Source organism: Leopardus geoffroyi, chromosome E2 (genome assembly GCF_018350155.1).
Source record: "Leopardus geoffroyi isolate Oge1 chromosome E2, O.geoffroyi_Oge1_pat1.0, whole genome shotgun sequence".
NCBI classification, from domain to species: domain Eukaryota; kingdom Metazoa; phylum Chordata; class Mammalia; order Carnivora; family Felidae; genus Leopardus; species Leopardus geoffroyi.
In genome coordinates this window covers 42,388,338-42,412,358 of record NC_059335.1, presented here as the reverse complement: position 1 = coordinate 42,412,358, position 24,021 = coordinate 42,388,338, and the positions used below count along the sequence as shown (strand labels likewise).

The 24,021-nt window shown below is 51.5% G+C and overlaps 2 protein-coding genes across 4 annotated transcripts in view; one reads left to right on the top strand and one right to left on the bottom strand.

Moving 5' to 3' along the window:
- The window catches only part of CMTM4 (CKLF like MARVEL transmembrane domain containing 4), a 69,711-nt gene extending 55,353 nt beyond the window's left edge, over positions 1–14,358 (top strand). The window contains exons 3-4 of one of the 2 annotated variants that reach the window (XM_045442998.1): positions 5,210–5,308; positions 6,688–14,358. In XM_045442998.1, the coding sequence (XP_045298954.1) occupies positions 5,210–5,308; positions 6,688–6,852 (264 nt within the window). In that variant the 3' untranslated portion in view covers positions 6,853–14,358. The remainder of the gene's footprint in view (positions 1–5,209; positions 5,309–6,687) is intronic. The other variant, XM_045442999.1, reaches the window with a different exon arrangement.
- A 654-nt stretch (positions 14,359–15,012) lies between these two features.
- CMTM3 (CKLF like MARVEL transmembrane domain containing 3) lies at positions 15,013–22,964 on the bottom strand. 2 transcript variants are annotated; one of them, XM_045443001.1, is made up of 5 exons: positions 22,673–22,964; positions 19,503–19,658; positions 18,398–18,493; positions 17,845–17,965; positions 15,013–16,334 (listed from the first exon to the last, which is right to left on the bottom strand). In XM_045443001.1, exons 1-5 carry the CDS (start codon positions 22,829–22,831, stop codon positions 16,306–16,308), a joined length of 561 nt encoding a protein of 186 aa, XP_045298957.1. In that variant the 5' UTR covers positions 22,832–22,964; the 3' UTR covers positions 15,013–16,305. The 2 variants fall into 2 exon arrangements, with proteins under 2 accessions (XP_045298957.1, XP_045298958.1); XM_045443002.1 differs by lacking the exon at positions 17,845–17,965 and having other exon boundaries at positions 22,673–22,940.
- Positions 22,965–24,021: the final 1,057 nt, after the last annotated feature.

The following is a 24,021-nucleotide window of genomic DNA, read 5'->3' as shown; positions in this document are numbered from 1 at the left end:
CCACATCTGTGTAGTTTTTCCAGACCGAGCAGTTCTCTAATTCTCTGATACTAACTAGGTGTCCAAAAACTCAACCCCATTCCGACACTAACGCCTACAGTTGACACAGATCCCCAGGCGAAGGGCTTAGTTCCTCAAGACTGCCCCCACTTCACACACCTGCCACAAATGGAGCTCCCAGGTCACCTGCACCAACTGCAGATTTGGGCGTTCTCACAGCTGCCTCCTCAGGTTCGTAGTTCTCTAGAGTAGCTTACAGAACTGGGGAAAAGTGCTTACTTATGATTACTGGTTTGTTGTAAAGGATGCAACGCAGGAACAGCCACGTGGAAGAAATGTGTTATGTGGAGGGCAGGATCCAGAAGTCTCAACGTGCTGGAGCCTCTGTCCTCCTGGAGTTGGGGTGCAGCACCCTCCCGGCCTAGGTGTGTAGTCACCAGCTCGGAAGCTCCCTGAACCCCGTCATTCGAAGGTTTTTAGGGAGGTTTCATTATGTAGGCATGATTGGTTAAAATCATTGGTCGTTTGGAGGTTGAACCCAATCTCTAGCCCTTCTCCCCTCCCTGGAGGTTGGTGCAGGTGAGGCAGAAAGTTCTAACCCTGTAACAGCCTGGTTGGTTTTTCTGGTAACCACCTCCCATCCTGAAACTATCCAGGGGCTCCAGAGAGTCACCTCATTAGCACAAACTAATGGTTGTTTATGGTTGAGAGGGGCTCCTTATGAACCACAAAAGATATTCCCAGAAAATGCCAAGGAACTGGAGACAAAGACCAAATACATAATTTTTTTATAATCCCACACTCATCCTTTCTGGTACTCCCGTTTCTTTCCCCATAAAAGCAGAACAAAATAACACGTGTCCTACTTTATACATATTTTGGGGTCATAATTAGGTTAGGATCTGTGAAGTTATACACACATGTGCGCACGCACACACACGCACACAGAGTTGGCACAACAGGGACTCCATGGAGAGTATTTGCCACTATCATCAGTATTAGGATTGTCCGTTTGATACTGGGGCCATTCGAGCACAAGTCCGTGCATGGTATAGACTGAGTGGCTGTGAACTTGCTCTCTCATCCTTGTGTAGAACCGATGCCAGAGCCAGCCACGGAGCCCCGTGGTTTGGGAGCAATTGCAGTGACAGGCTGGGGCCCAACCTGTTCACAACTATCTCACTTGTTATCAGTCCGGCAAACATGAACCGGATACCTACTTTGTGCCAGGACTTGGAACTGAAAGCACACGGCAGGTGACAGGTGTGCTCCATCAGATCCAGTTTTGTGTGTGGCCTGGCAGGGCACAGGCAAGGAGGTGGTGGGTCCCCTGGGCAGGAGCCTGGAGTGGGTCAGTCAGGGGAAGTTCAGAGAAAACGTCAGATTCCAGCTGGGCCTTGAGAGATGAGTGGGTGACTCCTGGGCACAGAGTGTGGAAGGGTGGGGCACGTTACAGGACGGCCCATTCTCGGGGAATGGCTTGGGCTTGTAGACTCGGGGCCTCTGGGGCTGGAGACCGGGGAGGCAGGCAGGTGGTTCTCCTACTCAGCCCCCGCTGACCCTGTGGTTGCCATAGGGCACTTCTGGAACGGTTTTTCAAAGGCAGCTAGAAGGTTGTTTGTTTGTTTGTTTGTTTTTAAGAACTTAGTTTTTTACGTACAGTCTTCTGGTGTTTAAATGTCGGCGTGTTCAAATTTGCTTTGAAAGCCGTGCAAGTCAAACCTGTCTGTGGGCCAGATATGATCAATAGGTCTTGGGTTCGCACCCTCTAGGCCACACCCTGTTGATCTGTTCTTGGAGTTACTGGGGTTCACATCTGTACCTCCTGGTGTGTCACTGAAGAAGGGACCCAAGTGTGTGTGTATGTGAGGGTGGTTTTCATCCTTTTCATGAGGCTGGGTGGCTCATTTGGTTAAGCATCCCGACTTTGGCTCAGGTCATGATCTCGCAGTTCATGGGCTTGAGCCTGTTGTCGGGGGCTCTGTGCTGACAGCTCAGAGCCTAGAGCCTGCTTCTGATTCTGTGTCTCCCTCTCTCTCTGCCCCTCCCCCACTCGTTATCTCTGTCTCTGTCTCTGTCTCTCTCAAAAATAAACATTAAAAAAAAAAAGCATTAAAGAAAGTTAAACACCACTGTTGACTACTCCCCCAAAGCCTGTTCTAAGGTCATGTCCATGTGTGCCCCCTAAGGTGAAGGATGAACCTACAAGGCCTGATGTTTGTTTCATGGATGAGGAACTCACGTAGTTGATGCTGATGAACATGTGCAGTATTCCACTTTTAAGCCTTTTAATAAAGCCGTGCAGGGGAATAAGTGTTTGTTACAGAAAAACGGGAAGATACAGATAAAGGAAAAAAAAAATCATGTGATGATCCAATACAAATGAAAACATATGTCTACACAAAAGCTAGTAAGTTCATAATAGCATTGTTTAAAACAACCGGAAAGTGGAAACAACTCAGATGTCCAAAAACTGATGAAAAGGTAAATAACATGTGAGATACCTGTACAATGGAATACTATATAGTAAGAGAAGGGAATGAAGTGTTGATCTGTGCTCCATCCTGAATGAACCTTAGAAATCTTAAAGTGAGTGGGAGAAGCCAATCCAAAAGAGCACATAATATATAATTCTATTTATATGAAATGTCCAGAATAGGAAGATCCAAAGAGACAGAAAGCAGGTTAGTGGTTGCCTAGGATTAGGAGAGGGATGAAGAATTAACTGCTAATGAGTTTCTTTTTGGTGCTGAAAATGTTCTAAAATTAGATAATGGTAGGTGCGCCTGGGTGGCTCAGTTGGTTAAGTATCTGACTCTTGGTTTCAGCTCAGGTCATGATCTCATGGTTTGTGAATTCGAGCCCCATGTCTGGCTCTGTGCTGACAGCATGGAGCCTGCTTGGGGTTCTCTCTCCTCTGTCTTTGTCCCTCCCCACCTCTCTCTCTCTCTCTTTCTCTCTTTCTCTCTCTCTCTCACCCTCTCTCAAATAAATAAATAAACATTAAAAAAATAAAATAAAATTAGATCATGGTAATTGAATTGCACATCTTAATTGGGTATATTATATGGCATATGAGTTCTATCTCAATAAAGTTATTAAAAAGTCATACGTGATACAAACCATTGGGATAATCACTTGTAAAACTTGATATAAGCTTCCAGACTATGTAGACTATCTTTCACCTAGGCATGTATGTTGTGATATGTGTGTGTGTGTGGGGGGTGTGTGGAATAGAATCATTAGAATGATGCTTTTTCACTTAAACTAGTTTAAGTATATTTCATGTTAAATATACAACTTCACCATTATTTTAATGACTGCATAGTGTTCCATTGTGGAGATACCATTTTATTTAACAACTCCTTTATTCTTGAGCATTTTGTTTGTTTCCAGTTTTTGAGGGTTTTTTTTGTTTTTGTTTTTTTTTTTTTTTTTGCTATGTTAAGGATTATGACGAACATCCTTATACTGAGACCTTTGCACTAGTGTGATATTTAAGATGAATTTCCAAATGTGGAAATCATAGGCAACACGAACCTTTTTAAAACCTTTGATGCATATAGGCCCTTGACCACATTTATATTTTTACACTGTCACCAATAATGTACATACTATTTGGTTTGATGTTTGGCCTCAGCATGTATCACAAAACTCCCCCCACTTCTGAATAGTGTTTGTTTTGGAAAGTACATTTTATATTCTTTATTCCTACAGCACCTTACTCAGACCTGAGCATTTTAACTGAACACTTCCTGGTTTGAATTTGTGAAAAACCTGCCCTTGCTTAACATTGGTCACAGCTGAAAACTGTTGTGCTGGCAAGACGGTTTCTGAACAGAGTTTTGTAGTTGGCGCTTGCTTCGCTCCGTGAGCCCCTAGTGAAGCCCGCACCAGCAGTGTGCTGGGGTTCCTGCTGCGTAGGCTCAGTACCTCTGTGATGAGAACGTTGCTTTTTTGCAACTTTGGAAAGAGATGACGGGGCACCTGGGTGGCTCATTTGGTTGAGTGTCCGACTCTTGATTTCAGCTCAGGTCATGATCCCAGGATTGTGGGATCAAGCCCCATGTTGGGCTCTGTGCTCTCATCACGGAACTTGATTGGGATTCTCTCTCTCTCTCCCTCTCTCTTCCCCTCCCCAACTCCAGCACACATACACACACGTCTGTGTGTGTGTGTGTGTGTGTGTGTGTGTGTGTGTGTGTGCGCGTGCGCGCGTGCATTAGCACGCGCATACTATGTCGCTCTCAAAATAAATAAACATTTTTAAAAAAAAGGAGATGGCCCTTGAGGACCCACCTGGTGTTGATGCACAAACAGTCCAGCATTTCCCCTGGATTTTGCTTCCCTGTAGAGATTATATGGACTCTGGTATGACCCTGGCTGTCAGCATCCCATTGTCACATTGGTGATTACAGAAGCAGCAATTAATGTACAGGGAACCGTAGCTGTGAGTGTCTCCACCTGACCCCTAGAATAACTCTGTGAGGTGGGGGTACTGTCCCCACATGAGACGCAAGAAGCAAAATGGCTTGTCCCGAGTCATGGTGGGTAAAGACCCACGTCAGGCTGTGACACTTAATCGATGTGCTCTGTGTGTCTTCACAGCTGACACAGGAGTTAAATCTTGGAAGCATTGGATACCTAACCTCATTTGCTTTGCAAAAAACTTAGGAGAAAATCCTCTAGGTTTTAGCCATAGAGACCCATGAAAGACCATGCATAAGAAAGAGCGTGAGGTCTGGCTAAGTGAGTTCTCTAGGTCTAAAAACCCATGCACTTGCCAAGTCACAAATGAATGGCGGGGGGCGGGGGGGATGGCGATGGAGGGCACTTGGCCAGTTACAGTACATTCTGGACTTCTGGGGAATGCTGCCCATGCTGAGGTGATTTTAACTTAGTTTGAAAAGATGACAGTAGAACTCAAAATGGTAATTAACGTGCATGTCCTTAATGGGTTAGCAGTTTGGGTTTCTGTAATAATTCATTAAGAAATGACAACGTGGTTGATTAAAATGTGGATTTTGCTGTGGTGACATATCAAGTAGCATCATCATAAGCTGGTGTCATCTTTGCCTTCCTTTGTGGGACCAGTACCCCTGGGCCATTGAGACTAAAATATGGTGTCATCAGAGAGGCTGGGCCTTGTGCTGCTTTTAGGGCAAAGCAGGAAATCATTCTTTCCAAGTGACTTTATCTTCTTCTTTAGGATTTGGTCAACACTGGACTCAGCACTTTCTTTTTCTTTATTGCTTCGATTGTACTGGCTGCTTTAAACCACAAAACCGGAGCAGAAATTGCTGCCGTGGTAAGTGAACTCAGGCTGATTTGTGCACCCTGTGACTTGCTCTCCTCTGTCCCCTAGCCTGCGTCCTGCTCGTTCTTCCCTAGCTTTTTCTTTGCTAACGATGTTCTTACTGAGTCATTGGAGGTCCTGGTTCCTTCAGCGCTGTGGTTCTCAGAGTGTGGTCCCCAGAAGAGCAGCCTCAGCATCACTGAGGAACTTGTTAGAAATGCCATTCCCAGGCTCCCCCAGAGCTACTGAATTAGAGATCCCCAGTAATAAGCCCTCCGGGTGATTCAGGTGCATGCTCAAATTTGAGAATCACTGCTTTAGTCTGTTTCCAGAGCCCTGCGTGTCTCTTAGTGATGTTACTTTTAAGAGCCTTATCTGTCAATGTGTGGGGGAGAATCTTAATGAAGAAGAACTAGGCCTGACTCCATGTAGCAGTCAGGTGACATGTTTTTTGTTCTTTGAGGTGGAATGCCTTCGGGGGAGGGTGGGAACCAGATAACCTTAAGACTTTCACGCTCTGTGTTTTGCATTTCTATATTGCTCTGTATTTATAATGAACATGTAGCACTTTTGCCATGGTGGGGGGGCTGCTGGTTTGAAACGTTTGTAAAAAATATTAAGCCAGCTACTGTCCCTAGTGTCACTCAGTGGATTCATCAGTCCTTTCGAATCATTAAAATTGTACTGCTTTTTACCCCGGAGCTGACCACCTGGAGCTGCCCAGGGGCGAGGCAGCTGGACAGCAGACAGAGGCTGGGGGGCTGTGATTTGGAAAGTCAGGCATTATGGCTTGATTAGGGGCTGACACCTGAGACCCTCATTTTCTGTCTATATGGTATTTTGGTCTACATTTTACTTTCTTACCTGGGACCAGTGGCCATGAAGGTGTTGTAAAAGAGGCACTTCTGTGATTGTTTGTTTTTTAACTTTTTTTAACGTTTATTTATTTTTGAGAGAGAACGTGCACAGGAGGGCCAGAAAGAGGGAGACAAAGGATCCGAAGCAGGCTCTGCGCAGTGAGCATAGAAGAGCCCGACACGGGGCTCAAACCCACAATCCCCGAGATCACGACCTGAGCCAAAACCAAGAGTTGGCCGCTTAACCGACTGAGCCACCCAGGCCACCCCTGTTTGTTTGTTTTTAATAGATCCAAAATACTTTGAAAGAAGTCTTGGGCTGTCTTCAGGTGATGCAGAACTTTATGTGGGTCATGTTCACTGCGCACTTGGCCACAGTCAGACAGCTGAATATCAGTGGGTCTGGGCATTGTGGGTACAGCTGGGACACTTGCACACATCTCGGGTGAATGTGAGCTGCTCAGGGCAGGTCCTGCCCTCACACCCGGTACACGGCTGACGTATCTGAGGACTGACCGTGCCCGTGTTTTGCAGATATTTGGCTTCTTGGCAACCGCGGTATATGCAGTGAACACGTTCCTGGCGGTGCAGAAATGGAGAGTCAGCATCCACCAGCAGAGTGCCAGTGACTACATCCGAGCCCGCACGGAGTCCAGAGATGTGGACGGTCGCCCTGAGATCCAGCGCCTGGACACATGAGCACCTGCCATCCTCCTCCCTCTTGTCCCCGTGCCCATCCTTTCAGACAAGTTTTCTTTTCCTCATCATGTCAGATTTTCCCGTGATTAAGTTGAATTTTGTCCTCTTTGGTGAAAGTTCATCCTGGGAAAGGGTTTTCAGAGCCCCCGTTGGCAGGTATTTGAGGCAGGGAGCCGCCGCGCCCAGCTGTTCTGACCAAGGCGGGCGGCAGAGGCCTGCCGATCGGTCCAGCGTTGGGTGGCCGTGGTTGCCGCCGACCTTACCGGCTGCCGCGTCTGCTTTAGGTCTTCGCTGTCCCCGAGCACAGGCTTCACATCTGACTCCGAGCCACCCTGTCATATATTTTTGTGACAGCTCAAGACTTTGGATTAATGGGGGCTGCTAGGAGGGGGTGGAAATCAAGGAATGAAGGTGTGGGGTTGGCAGCGATTGCCGGGCAGCCCCCTCGCGAGCTCCGGGGCACCATTTAGTCTTGCTGCCCGGAGCCTCCCCTGCTCCTCGTCTTCCACTCCTGGGGCGTCGACACACCCAGCACAGGCCCAGAAAGCCACGCGTGACGCTGAGGGTGTTGGTGATGGGGGCGCTGGTGGAGCTCTTTGTTGGGCCCAGACTTTACGGGGATGGGAAAAGCTGCTGCCCTCTTGGGGCCGTTTAGTGGGACTGCTGACATGCGGGAAGGTCACCTTTCGGTTCCCACCCTGCTGAGAAGTCACTCAGTTAATTCTTCCTGAAATGCGTCACTTCCCTGAATCCCAGATTCTCCTCCGGGACCGTGGGGACCATCTTGTTTTCCAGTTTCAGACCCACCCTTACTACTTGGAGGCTGAATTGCAGGCTTCCTGCAATTTTGCCTTCTCAGGTAAAAGCCACAAAAAAAAACAAAAAACAAAACAAAACAAAACATTCCACCAACCAGAATGCCGGCACCTTTGCTGGCTTCATGGACCACAGGTGGGGACACACCTGTTTTAGGGATGTGTGCAAATTTTTAAATACCTGAGGACAGTTCTAAAGTGATTCTGAGTAGGTTTGTCTAGGATTTGAAAATACTTGAATTTCCAGCACGACACACCCTTTCACTGATGTTCCAGAAGGCACGAGTTGTGGCTTTTGTGCCTCAGGGTCATGACTATGAACATCGACCTCGGAAGTTGCTGGGGAAAATTCTAGTTATGTAAGGTTTTGGATGGATTCTTGATAAAGTGAAGATGATTGTGGTGAATGTGTTACATGAACCCCTTGAGGCTGTAGGTTTTTTTGTTTGTTTGGTTTTGGTTTTGTTTTTTTTCTCATCGGGAAACTCTAATTGTATCTTTCATGGAAAAATTGCCCGTAACTTGTTGGGTTTTCACTCTCTGAACTGTTTTGAATGTTTACAAACCTCCGTGTCCCTCTACTATTCTGTGTCTGGCTGTCACCAGGGAGGAAACCCGCCCTGCCCCGGTGGGGATGGGGGTGGGGGGCGGCAGCGGGTTTGCAGCCCGCGGAGGATCCCCAGGATCTTGTCTAGTAGTGAATGACTGCAGCTTTCGCCGCGTGCTGCGTGAGGAGAGAGCGAACACGAGTGTGTGCTCGGAGGTGGGGAGCACAGCAGGTGCGAGAGGGTGTCATCTGTGCACCCGTGGCATCGCACGCCTTGCAGAAGAGCAGCGTCTCATTTCCCAGCGCAGGGACCACTGCTAGGCAGGCGGTTCTAGGGGAAACGGTACCTTCCACGTCTGAAGGGTTGGGGCTAGGGGTCAGCCGCCTGAACCGACCATCTGGAACTGGCCAAATTCTGCTGCGGTTCCTTGTCCGCGTCAGGGGCGGTGGGCTGTCGGTGCAGACCCCGCCGGCCCGGTGGTCACGCACCTCCCCTGCTCCCACACGGGTCCGATCGAGCCCCCTTCCCATGCGTGTTGTGAGGCGGCACCAGTCACGCCTCACAAACTTTGAACTTCCTTTGTGTAGTGACTTCTGAGGAGATGATGACATCTGGATTTTATCTGTTCATTTTTATGTATTTATTTTGCATTTGTCGACTGTGTCTGCATAGTCTGAAACGGGCTTCTCTCCCTCTGAGATTTCCACTTAGAAACAGGGCCACAAAGACCCAGCCTCGCATTGAGTGGGGCCCACGTGGAAGGACCACCCTGAGCTTTGTCAGGAATCTGCTGGGAGTCATGTTACTTGGCCTCAGTAAAAAGCCGCCTTTGAAGTGAGATCAAGAAAAAGAATACCACTCAGGCAGGATTGTTGCCCAAGTTTTTCCAAGTGGCTGCAATAAAACCAGTTTATCACCTGGTGGAAAAGGGCCTATTGGCCTCCCGAGGATGTGTTGAAAGCTGCAAGTAGTGGTTCTGAAGCCCATTGCAATTGTAAATGCTTATAGGTGATAAAAAGTGACGATCCCTTGTGCCACCGAGGGACGTAGTGGTCACTTTGCATCTTAGTGTTAGAATCTTCGGAATTATTTATGTCCCTGTAACTATTTAATATCCTTTGTGCCATGAGGCTCCCCCATGGTTTCTGTAAATATATTTCTTTATATTTAATTAGCTCCCACTACAGCCAGAGCAGCCAGCTCTCTTATTGGTGTGGCGCAGAGCCCGGGAGCAGAACTCCTCGCGCGGCAGCGTGGCGGGGGCAGTTCTGAGAGGAGAGTGTGGTTGTCTAGGGCGAATGTGACGACACTTGTTTTTCTTATGTTGCCTCTGTGTGCAAACAGGACAATCTAGATTTAGGGGGCGCTTAGCAGGACTTTTGTTTAGTTTTGTTTTTGCAAATTGAAGGAAGCCTATTTGTGCATGTAATGGTTCCAATGTGGACCACATCCATTTGGTGTGGGGTATTTTAAGGCTGAGGCAATCTCAATGTTTCTCAATTTTCTGGTAGGAGGATGCTGGCTTTCGTAGTTTGTGCCAAACTTGATGGGAACTGCAGTTGCTGTGTAGACTGGACTTTGTGCCTGGAGACTGTGTGGTGGCGACCTTCCAGCCTCCGGTGGAACCCCTGGTGGTTTTAGATAGATGCACACCGACGTCTTCAGGGAAAGTCGATCCTGGCACCGATTTTGGTTGATGTGGTATTTTCTCCCTCGGATTCTCCTGTATGTTTCTCTACGGGGTTGAAGGCGTGGAGGGAGGGAGAGGTCTTTTTCTTTTCATACAGAAAGATTACAGTCATGGAGGTCGAAAGTCGCTCGTTGGTCCCATATAAAGCCAGGGAAGGACAAAGGTAGTCACAGATTAAAACCTTCTAGGACAAGTTTGATTCAAAGTATTTTATTTTAGATTTTTACTCTGTGCAGAAACACTCATCCCAGAGAGGTTACCTTTGCCCACAAAAAGGCAAGGATGTAGTGGCCTGTCCAGTCCCGGTCTCGGCGGCTGGAACTGAAAAGCCAGCGGGGACAGAGCCTGGCTGGTCACATGGGAGCCAGCGGGACCCACTGGCTCTGAGGGCTTGACTCTCTGAGGGCTTGACTCTCGGGGGCGGACCACAGCCCCAGCCCTCAGGGCACCACGACTGTCCCCTGGCAGGGAGGCGCACACCTGTGGGTAGGCATGAAGTGTATCCGACCCGTTAGATGGTGAGAGCTTTTGACTCCATTGAAAACATGTCTACTCTTTTAAAAAGTTTGCCACTTCCTCTGCCTTTCTTTGATGGTTTCTTAGCGATTCAGACTTGGGTTCAGCCACAGGCAGTCTCTTGAGGCGAGGAGGCACTCTTTTGTCTGCACGTGTGTATGGATTCTTGCTTGCAACGAACGAGCCTGGAATAAGGCCTCCGCGTATTATGTCCTGTGTGTGGTCCAAGCTCACCTCGTCGTGCAGTCATGTGCTGTTTGGAAGAAACTCCTCACCTCTCCATGTGTCTAAGAGGTGGCCCAAGTTCTAATCTCTGGCTGTGCAAGATTTTCTGTGAGTTCTCAGAACCAGCCCTAACGTAAGTAGTGTGTGGAGGCGATGTGTGGCCAATTTAGTGATTCTGGACGGCAGTGATGACTTAAGTGGTTCCCACTGTGCCATCCGTGTTCAAAACCAGGCAACCGGGAAGTCATCCTGCTACTTCCCGACTGTCATTTTCTCCATATCTTGTTTACAGGAAAATAAGGACATTAAACAGGTAAAGGCAAAAAGCACTTTCTAGGTAAAGGCTACTGCCAATTGATTCTCTCTAGGAAAATAAAAAGTTGTTCTCTGCCCCAAGGGACTGTCATTAGCTTTTGAGGTCCCCAGACACCTTTTTGGTTCCTAGTGAACTTTGCAGAACCCAGGACTTCTGTCTGCCTCAAATTTTTCTTACCTTATCAGCACCCACTCTCAGGACCAGCTGGGCAACAGACTGGAGAGTGGAGCAGGGGCAAGAATGGGAGGTGATAGGAGAGAGGGGCCCAGCACACCCAGACTGCGTGCCTCCGGGGAACTGGCCATCACCCTGCATGTGGTCACCGACCCAGGCCATTTTGAAAAAATGTGCTTGGTTAACTACCTTCCTTTTCTCTTGTCTTTGGAAAAGTGAGGGCTGAGGTTTGCATTCAGCCTGAGAGCCAAAGCTGGATGTTGGGACCAGTATGCCTTGGAGCTCTGGGTCGGCTCTTGAGGTCTGGACAGGGGACTCAGGTTCTGGTTTGGGTCCACCTTAGAGAGGACGCAGACCTAACACAGGCCTCCTTGAGCTTTGTCACCTTTCCTGGCTTTTTATAAAATCTCGTGTTTCCTCCTCTCTCAGCAGATATTATTGAGATCATAAGAACTGTGTGGTTGAAAGGTTATTTGAAACATTTGACCCTGTCCATTGCTTTTATTTAGAAACTGTCCCTGATAGAAAATACCCTTAATCTCTGTTAGATCTAGAAGAATTTTCTTCTGAAAATGAATCTTCCGTTTGACTTTCCTTCACACCAGTAAGTGGCATTAGTGGCATTTATACACTCTTAGGCTTGACACAGAGGAATGGGGCCGATGTGTTCTTCCTTCTTTGGTCTAGATTATATTTCTGTCCCATTTCGGTGCGATTTCTGAACCTTGGGGATTTTTTTTCCCTCTCTGGTTTTTCTTATCCCATAAATGTAACAATAAAGAAAAAAGTTACCTACAAGCCCACTGAGGTTGAAGCAACAGCAACTTGCCTAAAATAAAGTTTAGCTTATGGATCCTTGAATAGTGCATCTTGTTCCTAGGGTCAGTTTGTTGTCCGCATTTTCATGCCAAGACTTTAATTAGGGTGACCTGCTTGCTCATCTAGACACCTTGGAGCGGCAGGTTTTCCTTGGGATGCATTGTACGCAGAGGCCAGAGAGCCTTCATTAAGGAGTTAATACCCTGGACTCTAGTGGGCTGTCAGAACCTTTCTGGTTCCAATTTCCAGTAGGAACTGGTCTCAAATGACCTTAATCAGCTTTGTTGACAGGATTAGGGTGAGGTGAGGTTTCTTTTCATAATTGTGCCTCAGACCAGAGAAGGTAGGACACAGTTGATTCGGGTACTGGTTTGTATGGGACTCAGTCCAAAACTGTCACATCGGAGTTGTCTCTGGAGAACGCTGCTGAACCCCAGTAGAAAGCATTTCCTGTTACCAGGAAATGAGGACAGTGTGGGGACCCGGTTGGTGCCTGTATCAAGCAGGGCCAGGTCTAACTGATGCCTGCCTCCTTCAGTGGGCCATTTTGCTTTCCTGCCTTTTCCAGAATTGATTTCGCAAGTTTCCCTTTCTGCAGAAGTGAAGGAGGCAAAGAATCAGAGCTTGAAGGGAGAAGTGGCTGGTCCAAAGGCTGGGGGAAGGCTGGCTCGTGGGGAAGGACGAGGGCAGGAGGCCCAGATGGACCCCCAAGCTGGCCTAGACCTGCACGGGGGCTGACTGCTTCCAGCTCCTTCACTCTGTAACCCGTTTAAAAATGAGTTTTCAAATCCTGCCTCATGATGAAACTGACATATGTGGATAAAACCAATGCTTTTGTTAACTTGATTTTGATGTGGTTCCCTCTAAGAGAATGTAGGGATCGAAACTATTTGTATATGTTGAAATCTGTAGGGGTTCGGGAACCCGTGGCAAAAACACTTAACTATTTATTACAGGTATGACTGTATTTTTTTCCCCCGAAGTAGGTAATTCTGTCTCTGTATATTTTAAGACAAATAATAATCACTTCACCTTCGGTGCCTTCTGTGTGTCAGTCACATAAACACTTGTCAATCATGGAACTGAAAAAAAGATGTACATTTAGTTAAACCAGATGACACTATTTTTGTAGCATGATGTTAGATCGTGTCCTTTTAATATTGCTTTTAGCAATGATGGCTTTGAGGTTTAGCCATTATCCCTTTAAACTTCATTATGTATTTTAAAAAAGAGAAAAAAAACCACACCCACCTTGGCTCTTCCTGTCTCCTCTCTGCTGCTTTCTCCCCAATGACTTGTTTCTGCTTATTTCAACAGTCTGAGAGTAAGTGTATATTTCTGTGAAATAATTAATCAGTATAACTGCATTTGGCATTTTTAAACCACTTGTTCAGTTAGGGAGAGCCACTGCTCGCCTCAAACGGTAAGAGGAAAGTGGTTCTGTAGAAAGGAAAAGCATGGAACATCCGTGGCGCTCTGATTTTCCCCTTTAGGTCTGACAGTGAAGATCTCCCTTGCTGGCGGGCTGGTGAAGCAGAGGACCAGCTCAGGCCCACCTCCAGCCCTGCCTGGGAGAGAGGGGCTGCCCAAGGGGCCTCCACTGACTTTGGTTTGTGGATTCCCCGGGGTTGGCTCAGTGGCCCTTTCTGGTTTTGCGCTTGGACAAAATAGACTCCCTGCTATGAGGAGCTTGCTGACATTAGACAACGCTCTAGCTGCTCTGTTGGCTTTCCCACCCCTCCCATATCTATAGGACGCGAGTTCTGTGTGAAGAAAATTCTTTGAGTAAACTAGCTGAGCCACTGCAAAATGAAGGAATGGATTTACTCAAATTGTAGCTTCTTTTTTGTCCTTTGGAAGGGCCAGAAGATGTCATTATTTTAACAAAGGAAATGAAATCAGATGGCTAATAGCTCCAATATGATTATTCATTGGTACTTGGCCGGGTGGCACTTTTGGGGGGCAATGTTAACTTAGTAACGATTACATTTTGCTTCTTAGAAGTCTTTTTCCTTTAATCATTTAGGCACAGCTGTGGGGCATTCTGAGGTGATGCCCATTTGGCAAACATTGGTTTATGCTGTTGGTGGGTTTCCTGGCTTCTCAAACCCTGGCTTGTAGGTTTGACTCTATCCATTTCAAGTGGTGTTGGGGGCCCAAAGCCTTTGCTCCTGTGGGTTTGTCCCCGACAGCAGACAGAGCCTCACGTTGCCCTCAGTTTTGCCCCTTTATTTCTTTTGAAGGACCTATTTTTCATGGTACTCGTCCTGATTGTTTTCATAGTGTTCAAATCTGTATTTTTGTATGTAGAGGGAAATAATTTTCTCAGCACTAATCGTTAATAAATATTGTATTAAATTGTCACGAAGGAGTTCTTGTTTAATAAATGGACATGTAAAAATGGCATTGTCTCCTTGCTCCGACTTCCCTCCCGTCCCTTCAAAGGCCGCGGACCTAGTTCCCGAAACAAGCTTGTAAGGTGGTGGCTGAACACAGCCCGCCTCCGTGGCACAGGCCGGGGTATGGGTGTTGACAGGCAGCCTGGCTGGCTGAGTTGGGCAGGCAAAGTCCCACCGTGTACCCCTCTCGGTTTCTGCACATCAGCTTTCGGATGTATTTTCAGAACGTGTGTCAAAGCTGGGGCAGGATACCTGGGCCAAATGCCGACCCGGCACTCTCCCAGTTTTCAAGTGTGGGGTCCCTCGTGCGACCAGTTTCCAAACCACAAGAGGCCCAGGTTCTGGCTATCTCAGAGGTGCCGTGGGTGGTTATCCTGATAGATAAGTGAGAGGCCCTCCTCAAAGGGGCCATGATGATTTGGGCAAGTTCCTGAACCTTCTGTCAGTTTCCTGGACAGTGAAACAGGATCGTGTGAAGACTAGATGAGAGCACAGGCGTCCGATGCTTAGGTGTGCCTGGTGTGGAGCAAATGTGCGTGTGCTATCAAAGCCTGGTGCTGTCGGGACTCACCGTGTATGTGCCCAGTCTGTGCTGAAGCGTGACCCTGGACCGCATGCTCTGGGGAGTGTGAGGGGCTTTCAAACACATACACTCCAGGCAGGTAGTCTGGTTTAATCCATTATGGCTTTTTTCACATGCAAGAGAAGAACAAAGGTTACAAATGCCCAAGACATGGTCCATGTCTGGCTCATTCATGAGGCCTCTTGGGTCACAGGAAAGGCCATTTAAAGAAGCTACTATTGTGTAAAAAAAAAAAAATTACATACAGTTACAAAATCCTATTGAACATACATACACTGCACAGGTCCTCAGGCGAACACAGAAGGCACATTTCACCTCTGGAGAGGTGGTCAGGAGACCTGCTCTGGGGTCGAGAAACATGTCATGCTGAGTGCCTGGGAGCCTCTCGCCTGCTGGCGGGCAAGAGGGTTTGGCTGGGCCCGCCCAGCTACCCAGGACGCTGTCAGTTACTTCACTGTTAGGTACCCTCGCTCCTTTGGACCTAGTAAGCTAATCTACAACTGGCATGTTGCCCAGAGAAGACGTGGTTTCCGAGGGCGTGAGGTGCCCGTTACGGACCCGCTCTCTCCCAGATGAGAGCCAAGGTCAGTTTTCTCCCTGCTTCAAGAATGAAGAGGCAGGGGCGCCTGGGTGGTTCAGTTGGTTAATGGTCCGACTTGGGCTCAGGTCACGATTTCGAGGTTCATGAATTCGAGACCCTCATCGGGCTCTGTGCTGACAGCTCAGAGCCTGGAGCCTGCTTTGGATTCTGTCTCCCTCCCTTTCTCGGCCCCTTCCCTGCTCATGCTCTTTCTCTCTCAAAAATAAACACTAAGAACAAAAACAAAAAGAAACGAAGAGGCAGCTGGTACTCCTTGAACAAAAGAATCTTAGAAGGATTATTCTCCACAAAGTGCCTGTTGTGAGCAAATGCAGACAAACCCCCCTGGGGCCCAGCAGGTTGGCCTTGTGGTGGTTTCTGCCCTACATCTACCCGCCTCCCCCTCACCCCCTGCCAGCTTTGCAGCATGAGATGCCTCCCGTAACAAGGCTCCATCAGCTCTGTCCCCTTGTGCTGATTTTTGGCAGGGAGGTTACAAGGCTTAAGGTCTGCGGGGCAGAAATGAGAAGTGGCAGAATATTCACGAAGCCCCTGTGTATGGGGCGGTTGGATGGGGCTAAGCCAAGGGGTGCCGATTTGTATGCTGGGCTTGGGAAAGTCACCTTGGGGCTGTGAGGAGGCTGGCTCCCTCAGCAACTCCCACTGCTGCTGAGGTCACAGCCTTTCTCCCAACACACACGGTCCCCTGACCACGTCCTGGCTCTCCTGGTCAGAGGGTGCAGCAGTCAAGGCCCATGAGGCTCGGGTTGCCAGGGCAGGGTAGGCCTTCAGTCAGAGTCAGAGTCGGAATTCTCTTCTGAAAGGAAAGGAAAGCAAAGAGGATGCTTGGTGGGAGCTTCCAGACCAGCGGTGCCTGGAAGCTGTTTCTGGGGAGATTGGCTGGGTTTCTGGCTGTTGGCTGGAGCTCTGGACTCAGGCCCCTCCTGCAGCTGACTGTGATGGTGGTATCTACTTGGTGTGAAGGCTGCCCTCCCCCCAACACCCGTGCCTGGGACCTGGGACAGGCGGTTGCTGTCACCTCCAGGGCATGGCCACGTGGAGGGGGTGGAGCCCAGATGCCTCTGCTCTAGGCTCTCCCCTGTCATCCTGGGCTATTCTCACTTCGGGGTGTCAGGGAGGTATGTCTGCACCCCAAACCCAACCCTACTCTGCAATTCAGCAGGGCAAGGTGGGGACAGCTATTTTCTGGCCCAAGAAACTAAAATATACTAGAAAATAAGGAAGCCTCTTTTTAGCCACCTTATAGTTTCCATCCTCCTTGCCCCAATCCTAATTTTATATAGTAATCAGACACATTTTATAACGTTAAGGGCCTATCTATGCGGTGTAACTCCAAGGTTCCTAGAATCCCAATACTGAAGAGTACTCTATAGAGCCTTCTGGAACCTTCAGGAAGGAAAAGCACCTAAGTCATAAACCTCCCGCACCTCCCCCAGCAGTGCCAATTGCTATTTTCAGGGAGGGACCAATCTCTGTCCCTTAGAACCCCAGTCAGTCCTCATACTGTTCCTGGGTCATGGACAAGCTCAGAGAGCCTCCATAAACCTTAACTCCCTGTGCCAAGGGCTGGACTGGCATGAGTTTGTGGTTTTGCTGTATTCATTCTAACACATAAGCTAGGAATAATTTTATAGCAAAAAAAATTACTATATATAACTATGTACCTTCAAATATTTAAAGCTCACAAAATATTCAAACACATGTCTCCACTGCTACTTCCTACTCGTCCACTAGAGTGGTTGTCTAGAAGCATCCATAGCAGGCAGGCAACTGGTAAGCAGGTCACAAAGACCTAAGGAAAACATCTAGGAACATTTAACCTAGCTTTAGCCTTAGTATGGGATGGGACGAGATGAGCCTCATATATTTTTAGCAGAAGGGTGGGTTCTGCTGGCTCATAAGCCTGACTGAGCTTGTTTCGGTGCTGCAGGTAAGGAGGAGAGCTTGGTTCTCTGGTCCCTGAGCCACAGGCAGGTGAGATTGGGGTGGGGGGTGGGCAGGTGCATTGGTCCGAGCCGGTGGCAGCTCTGCAGCCCAGTGACTGGCTACCCCCGGGGGCTCATCAGCGAAGGTGTCACAGAAGAGGAATGCCAGGCCTGCCCTCAGCTCACCATTCCTGCAAGGGCAGGGTCCCTGGAGAGCCAGCTGCATGAAGGAGCAGGAGAACCAGGCTGCGAAGACACTCTCGGCCTGTGGGGACGCTCCTCCTGGAGCCGCAAACTGGCTGGGTATCCCTCAGGGAGAGCAGGGTCCCCGGGGGTGATAAGCCACGTTCCCAGGTAAAAACCCACAGGGTGGCCACCCACCTTCTGCCTTGTCAGCTGTGTTCTCGTCTGCGGAGTCCCCTTGTTTGAGAAATTTGGCCACATCATTAAAGATCAGATAGAAGTCAATTGCAAACACGATGGTGGCAAAGAAGCCAAACACCTGTGGGATAGGACACAAGGTGGATGGAGTCTGTCATCGGGAGCTGGGAGTCCCTGGTCCAAGAGCCTGGGAACGGGGGGGGGGGGGGGGGGGGGGGGGGGGGGGGGGGGGGGGGGGCGGCCTGAGAAGCTACCACCTGGCTTTATCTGCTTGGAAAAGCAGCTCCGATTGGCAAGCACAGACCCCTCCCGGTACCGACAAGGAGGAAAATGAGCTGTTATCTTGGCTGGGCAAACAGCCTTCAAAACTCAGGGTGGATTAAATCTCCAATAAGAGGACTTTGGAATAGCTGAGATCCACGTGAAGCCCCGAGGGGCCTAAGCTGGGACAGACTGTGCCCCAGCCACGGAGTGTCCGAGGGGCATCTGGGGTAGGGTGAACCCAAGGGGGTGTTGCTGGGCAACCCCTTCCAGGGAGAGGGCAGCTACTCACCCCAGCTGCTTTGGAAGCCCCGTCCGAGTACTTGGCAACAGCTGTGATGGAGATGGCGAAGTAGATGAGGGCTGCTGTGACGCAGCGCAGGAAGTCCTGGGGAGCGGTGGGCACAGTCACTGCCCTGGCCTCCCAGGAGTGGAGGACAGCACTGGGGAGGGGCAGCTGGGAGCCCAGGCAGGGGACAGGGGCTCAGAAGGGCACCAGGTGGCAGGAATGGGGCTGGAACCCACTGTTGGCCAGGGGATGATGGGCCCGGCAGCCTGGAAACACAGCTGGCCCTGCAGATCTGGCATCCTCGGGCTCTCTGTTTGCACTCCCTGGTCCTCGTCCCACCCCCATTCCTGCCCCTGCCTAGGTGCCCCTGCGGGCTTCGAGCAGCTGAGGCTGCCTTGTCCCCGGTCCAGCTGGCCATCCACTGCCCCGTGGACAACAGGCTGCACCTGCCCTGCGGCTTGGCCCACATGCAGGTCTCCCTGTTCCGCAAGAAAGGGGAAGTTGGAAACCTGCTCATCTGCTCCCTGCTTGCTCTCCAATGGGGAGAACTGGCCCTGGGCTTCACTGTGCCACATACTTGCGGCAGATCCATTTATGCATCATGGTTTCTGCTCCCCTGTCTCTACAATGGGGACACAGGTTGTAGCCCATCAGGAAGTATATGGGATACGAAGTCAAGAGACCAGGGTTGAATGGCAGCCTTTCTGCCCCTTTTCAAACAGCAAGGTTTGAGGTGGGGCTCTGAGGCCTCCCAAGGTGACAAAACGAGTTGCCAGATGGCTAAGGCCTGGGCAAGCCCCGCAAGCCCTCAGTTAACCTGCCTTGCCCTTTTGGAAATGGCTTGAATTCCTGCGGCGGAGGCTCATTCCGGCAGGCCCAGCTGGGAACACCAGCGCCACCTGGTGGCCAGGGGCCATGATGCCGGCTAAGGTTCCCTGCCTCAGGGAGGGGCACTGGAGGCCCTGGAGGTTAAGGCAACCTGCTCTGGGCACGCGGCTGTTGAGTGGTGGGGCCTGGCTCCAACCTACGGCAAACAGCCCCTCCAGCACAGTGAAAGGTGAGGGCTGAAATGCAGCCAAACCCCTCCCTCCTGGGGCCCAGCCCTCACCATCATGGGCCAGCACAATCCCTGCCACTTGTCATTCAGCTGCATGGCATCAGCAAAGAGGAAGTAGAGGGCCAGCAGGAACTCCAGCAGGGGTGCCGCGAGGAAGGCGGATGCAGAGGATGCCACATAGCAGACAAAGGTGATGAACGACAGACCCTGGAGGTGAGGCAAGGGAAAGTCAGTGCCCTTGCACAACCCCTGGCCCAGTGCTCTGCAGTCAGGAACAGGGGAGGTGACCTGCCCACAGTCCCACAACTGCCAGGATTAGAACCCTGTTGTGGGGCGCTGGCCCACACCCGCGCTGCCCCCTAAGCCCCTGGGCATGGCTCTGCATCTGGACCCTACACCAGCTCCCTGCCAGGACCCAGTCAGGAAGCCCCAGCTTCTCATGTGTGTCCAGCGCCAGCACTCCCCACCCCCACCCGGCCAGGCTGCCTCCTACAGCTGCTCACCCCACCCCCACCCCAGCGGGCTCTAAGGCAGAAACCACCCAACAGGGCACCCAGCTCAGACGGCGTTCAATAGGGCAAATCAAACCTTAGCAGTCACTAAGCAGGAACCAGTTTCAAAAAATTACCCCCAACTCCCCAAAATGTAAATGTTAGCTGAAAAAATATATAAATCTGGAGCTTTAGTTAATGATATGCATGCTGAAGTGTTCAGAGGTGAAATGTACTGATGCGGGCAAAGTATATTTTTACTTTGCATCAAAAACTAAATTCGCTTGGTGGACAGGTAAATGGGTAAGATATGTGATAAAGCAAGCATGGCGGTGGGTATATGGGCATTAACAGTATAACCGTTCGGGTTTTTTAGAGATTTGCAAATTTTCGTAAGAAGAAAAAAACATCCAGGAGGGAGTGTTGACCCTGACACTTGAGGCCCTGCTGCATCACCCCTCCAGCCTTTGTGAAAAGGGCTCACTGCATTAAGGAGCAAGAATTGGAGTTCTCCGCAGCCCTGCACATGTGCTGTGGGTGGGAACTGATGCGGGAAGATGCGGAGGCCCCTAGCTAGTTCTGCAGACCATGTGGTGCGCTGCAGGGCAGACTACGCTGACTGACGGGGCTGTTGTTCCCCAGGCCAGTGCCCGCTGAGGTCTGTGGGATGTTCACAACCACCTATGCACAGGTGCTTGTTCACAGCCCACTTTACAGATGAGAAAACAGGTGCAGACAGGTGAAGTGACATTTGCTCAGTGTCATGCAATAAAAAAGGCACCAGAATTTGAACCCAGGGCTAGCTGACCACACAGCTGTAGTTCTTGCCCCACGGCTGCTGGCCTTTATCTGTCCTGGTTTCTGTCACTATGGCTGGGCTGGGCTCAGCATGCCCATGGTTGAGTAGCTTGGAGTGGGGCCTAGGGGCCCTGAGGGACACCCAGATGCCACACAGGAAACACTGTGGCTGCTTCAGACAAATGCACTTCAGACAAATGAAGAGATCCCGGGGAGTCCCCAGGGCACAAGTCAGCCCTGAGCATGGCCATGGAAGTAACTAAGTTCAAGTGGAACAGATGGGAAATAAAGGCATAGAGAGAGGTCTCCCAGGAAAGCAAGTCCATGGGACCCCGACCAAATTCTGTCCCCAGCTGTACTTCCTCAAGAGAGGGCTGTTCTTGTCTCTCCCCTTCCTGTCCACCGCCCCCAAAGCCAGATTTTGGGGATCCCCCTCTCCATTCTTGCTTCCTCATTCCCTAATTCCTGGTGGCTACTTCCTTGCCTTTCACGTCCATGTCAGTCTCTCTACTTGCTGGGGCCTGGAGGCAGCCGGAGGTGACCAGAGGGAGCCAAGAGGGACCAGAATGGCTCCCCTGTGTCTTCAGTGATCACCCCTAACCCTTCCTCCCCACTTCTTTATCTTCCTAGGTCTGGATTCCTGACACCCAGCTATGCACCAAGGACTTCCTCTATGAGGTGGGCTGAGTGGGTTGGGATTGGGGCCCCTCAGTGGCCTGTGGATTAAAGGCTTCTCTGCAAAAGAGGTTCCCATCAATTTCCAGGGCTGAACTGGCATCTGCCCGCTCAAAGTCTGCCTCCTGCTTGCTGACTCAAGTGACTGCGACGCGGGCCGGGGACATCTGCCCCGGGCAGTAGGAAGAAGTGTGGGGGCAGAAGCCTCCTTCCTCTGATCTCCACTCCCATCCTTGGTGTCACCCAGCCCTCAAGTGACCCACCTGTCAAATCCCCTATGCTCTGGCCTCAGCTTTCTTGTCTGCAAAGTGGGAGTAAGGATAGGGGCTGTCAAACTGCTGGGAAATCTAAGGTACAAGAGCTCCTCCCTACCTCGCCTCCCCTGTGCCCGGCCTCTTCCTCCCCGGTACTGCACGGAGGCCAGCACCAACCCCCCACCCCACACACTTGACTGCGCCGGAGTTTTCGGAGTGTCCCGAAGACAAAGGCCTGACGGGCAGGGGTGGGGGTTGCGAAAAGGAGGAAGGACTCGGAGGGGGCGGGGCGGCTGGATCCAAGCGAGGGAGGGGAGGAGGAGGATGAAGTCACCCCGCTGGGTTCCCGCCCCGGCCCCGTGCACCCGGGGGGAGGGGTCTGCCTGCGAGCCTTAGCCTCACCCAGTCCCGGGGGTCCCCTTCCCACTACCCGCTGTTCCCCGTCTCAGCTGGCAGGAGTTCACTCTGGCCTCTGCCCCGCAGCTCGAGGCCCGGCCGGCCCTTCCTGCGCCCAGGAAAGCGGGCAAGAGCGCAGAGAACTGACCCTGGCCCCCCACCCGAGCGTCGTGAAGCGCCGAAGGGGCCCAGTTCCTCCCGGGGCGCAGCCAGGGATGGCAGGAGGGTTTGCGGAGCGGAGCGGAGCGCCCGCGACGGAGGCCAGAAGATGCAGGGACGCAACCCGTCTCGGGGGCCCAGCGAGAGCGGGGGCGCCCGGAGTCACACAGAGCTGGGTTGGGTTTCCAGTGGCCCGGCCGTCGCGTGGACGGGACCCGGCCCCAGGCTTCTCGACGGGTCCCCCATGTTGGTTTAGGGAGCTGGGAGGGCCTGGATTCAGACCCCATCTCGCCTCGGTCTCGCGCGCTGAGGGTCAGCGCCACCCGACGCCTGGGGAATGCACCCAGATCCGCCCCCCTTCCTCGGCTCCGAGGGTTTGGCGGGGCCGGGAGTCTCGACGGCGCCTCCGCGGACCCGGGCCCCAGCCCCGGCCCCACGTCGCACTCACCGACTCTGCCAGCAGGAGGCGGCCTTTGAGCGAGCAGAGGTAGGCGCGCGCCGGCAGGAGGGCGCGGAGCCCGGGCATCGCCGCGCCCGGCGGGGAGCGTCCGGCGCGCGCCGGGGCCGGGTCGGGGTCCGGGTCGGGTTCCTGGTCTGGGGGCCACATGGCGGCGGCGGCCGGGACCGAGGCGCGGCCCCGCTCCCTCACCCCGCGCCCAGGAGGGAAGCGGAAACCCAGACAGTGCGGAAGGAGAAAAAGGCGAGACCCGAGAGCGGGGGAGCATCCCCCCGCCGCCCCGCCCCCGCCCCGCCCCTCCCCTCCCCTCCTGCTCTGCCCCCTCCTCCCGTCCTCTCTGTCTCGTGCTCCCCCGCTGTCCCGCTCCCTTCCGCTCCGCCCCCCCTCCTCTCCTACTTCTCTTGGCTCCCGGCTGCCCTTTCTGCGGTTCTTGGTGCTGGGCTGGGGCCTCCTTAGACGCCCGCACTCTCCCCTCACCCGCGAGACCTTCTTAATTGCCGTCCCTGAACACCCCGTCGGGGATTCCATTCCCTGCTTCGGGCTGTGTACTCGCGCTGCGTCGTCTAGCTTCCTGCCCGCGTCACTACTTGTGTCCGGGACCCAGAAACCGAAGCGCCCAAACTGCAAACCTCTCTCTGGTCCCCGTGCGGCGCTTTGATCGCTCTGTCAGCTCCCCAACCTCACTCTCTCTTTCTCCCCTAGCCTGCCCTCCCATCCCTGGCCAACCCATCTCCTGGGCCTCTGCATTGGCTGTCCTGGCCTGCCCTCTGCTCCCTCTCCCCGTTCATCCCTGGAGGACACCCAGATGGCGCCTGAGCCCCAGTGAAGGGCACTGCCATCCATCCTTCCACCCCAAGATCTGAGCCTGGGGCTGTCCTCGTTCTCCCTCACCGTCACCATCAGTCCGTGACCAGGCCTGCACATCTTAATCTTCTAAAGCTTTGTTTCTGTTCACTTCTCACCGCCACCAAGGACTCGACTACGTCCCAGAGTACTCCTGCCTCCTCCCTGGACTCCTAGGAGGGTGTCTTTAAGAGGCCTCTCTGCTTCCTTCCTTGGCAGCCAGAAGGATGCTTAAATCTTCAATCAGGATCACCTCCATTTCCCTTACCCCCCAAATCTTGGGAGTTTCCCATCTTGCTCAGAGTCTTGGTAAAGAGCCTAAAACCATAATCTCTTGCTGTCCTCTGCTCCTTGTCTCTCCTACTTATAGACTTTCTTACAGTTTCTTGAACAAGCCATGCTCCCTCCTACCACGGGGCCTTTGTACATGCTGACCCTGCTACCTGGAATGCTCTTCTCCATCTTGTTATGTGATGAGCTCTTTTTTATTCTGTGGT

Coding starts and splice junctions, on each gene's coding strand:
- CMTM3 (XM_045443001.1), bottom strand. CDS start 22,831: ATGTGGCCCCCAGACCAGGAACCCGACCCGGACCCCGACCCGGCCCCG. Junction 18,494..19,502: donor GATTGTGCTGGCCCATGATG/GTGAGGGCTGGG, acceptor ACCGCTCCCCAG/GACTTCCTGCGCTGCGTCAC. Junction 17,966..18,397: donor GGGCTTCCAAAGCAGCTGGG/GTGAGTAGCTGC, acceptor CCTATCCCACAG/GTGTTTGGCTTCTTTGCCAC.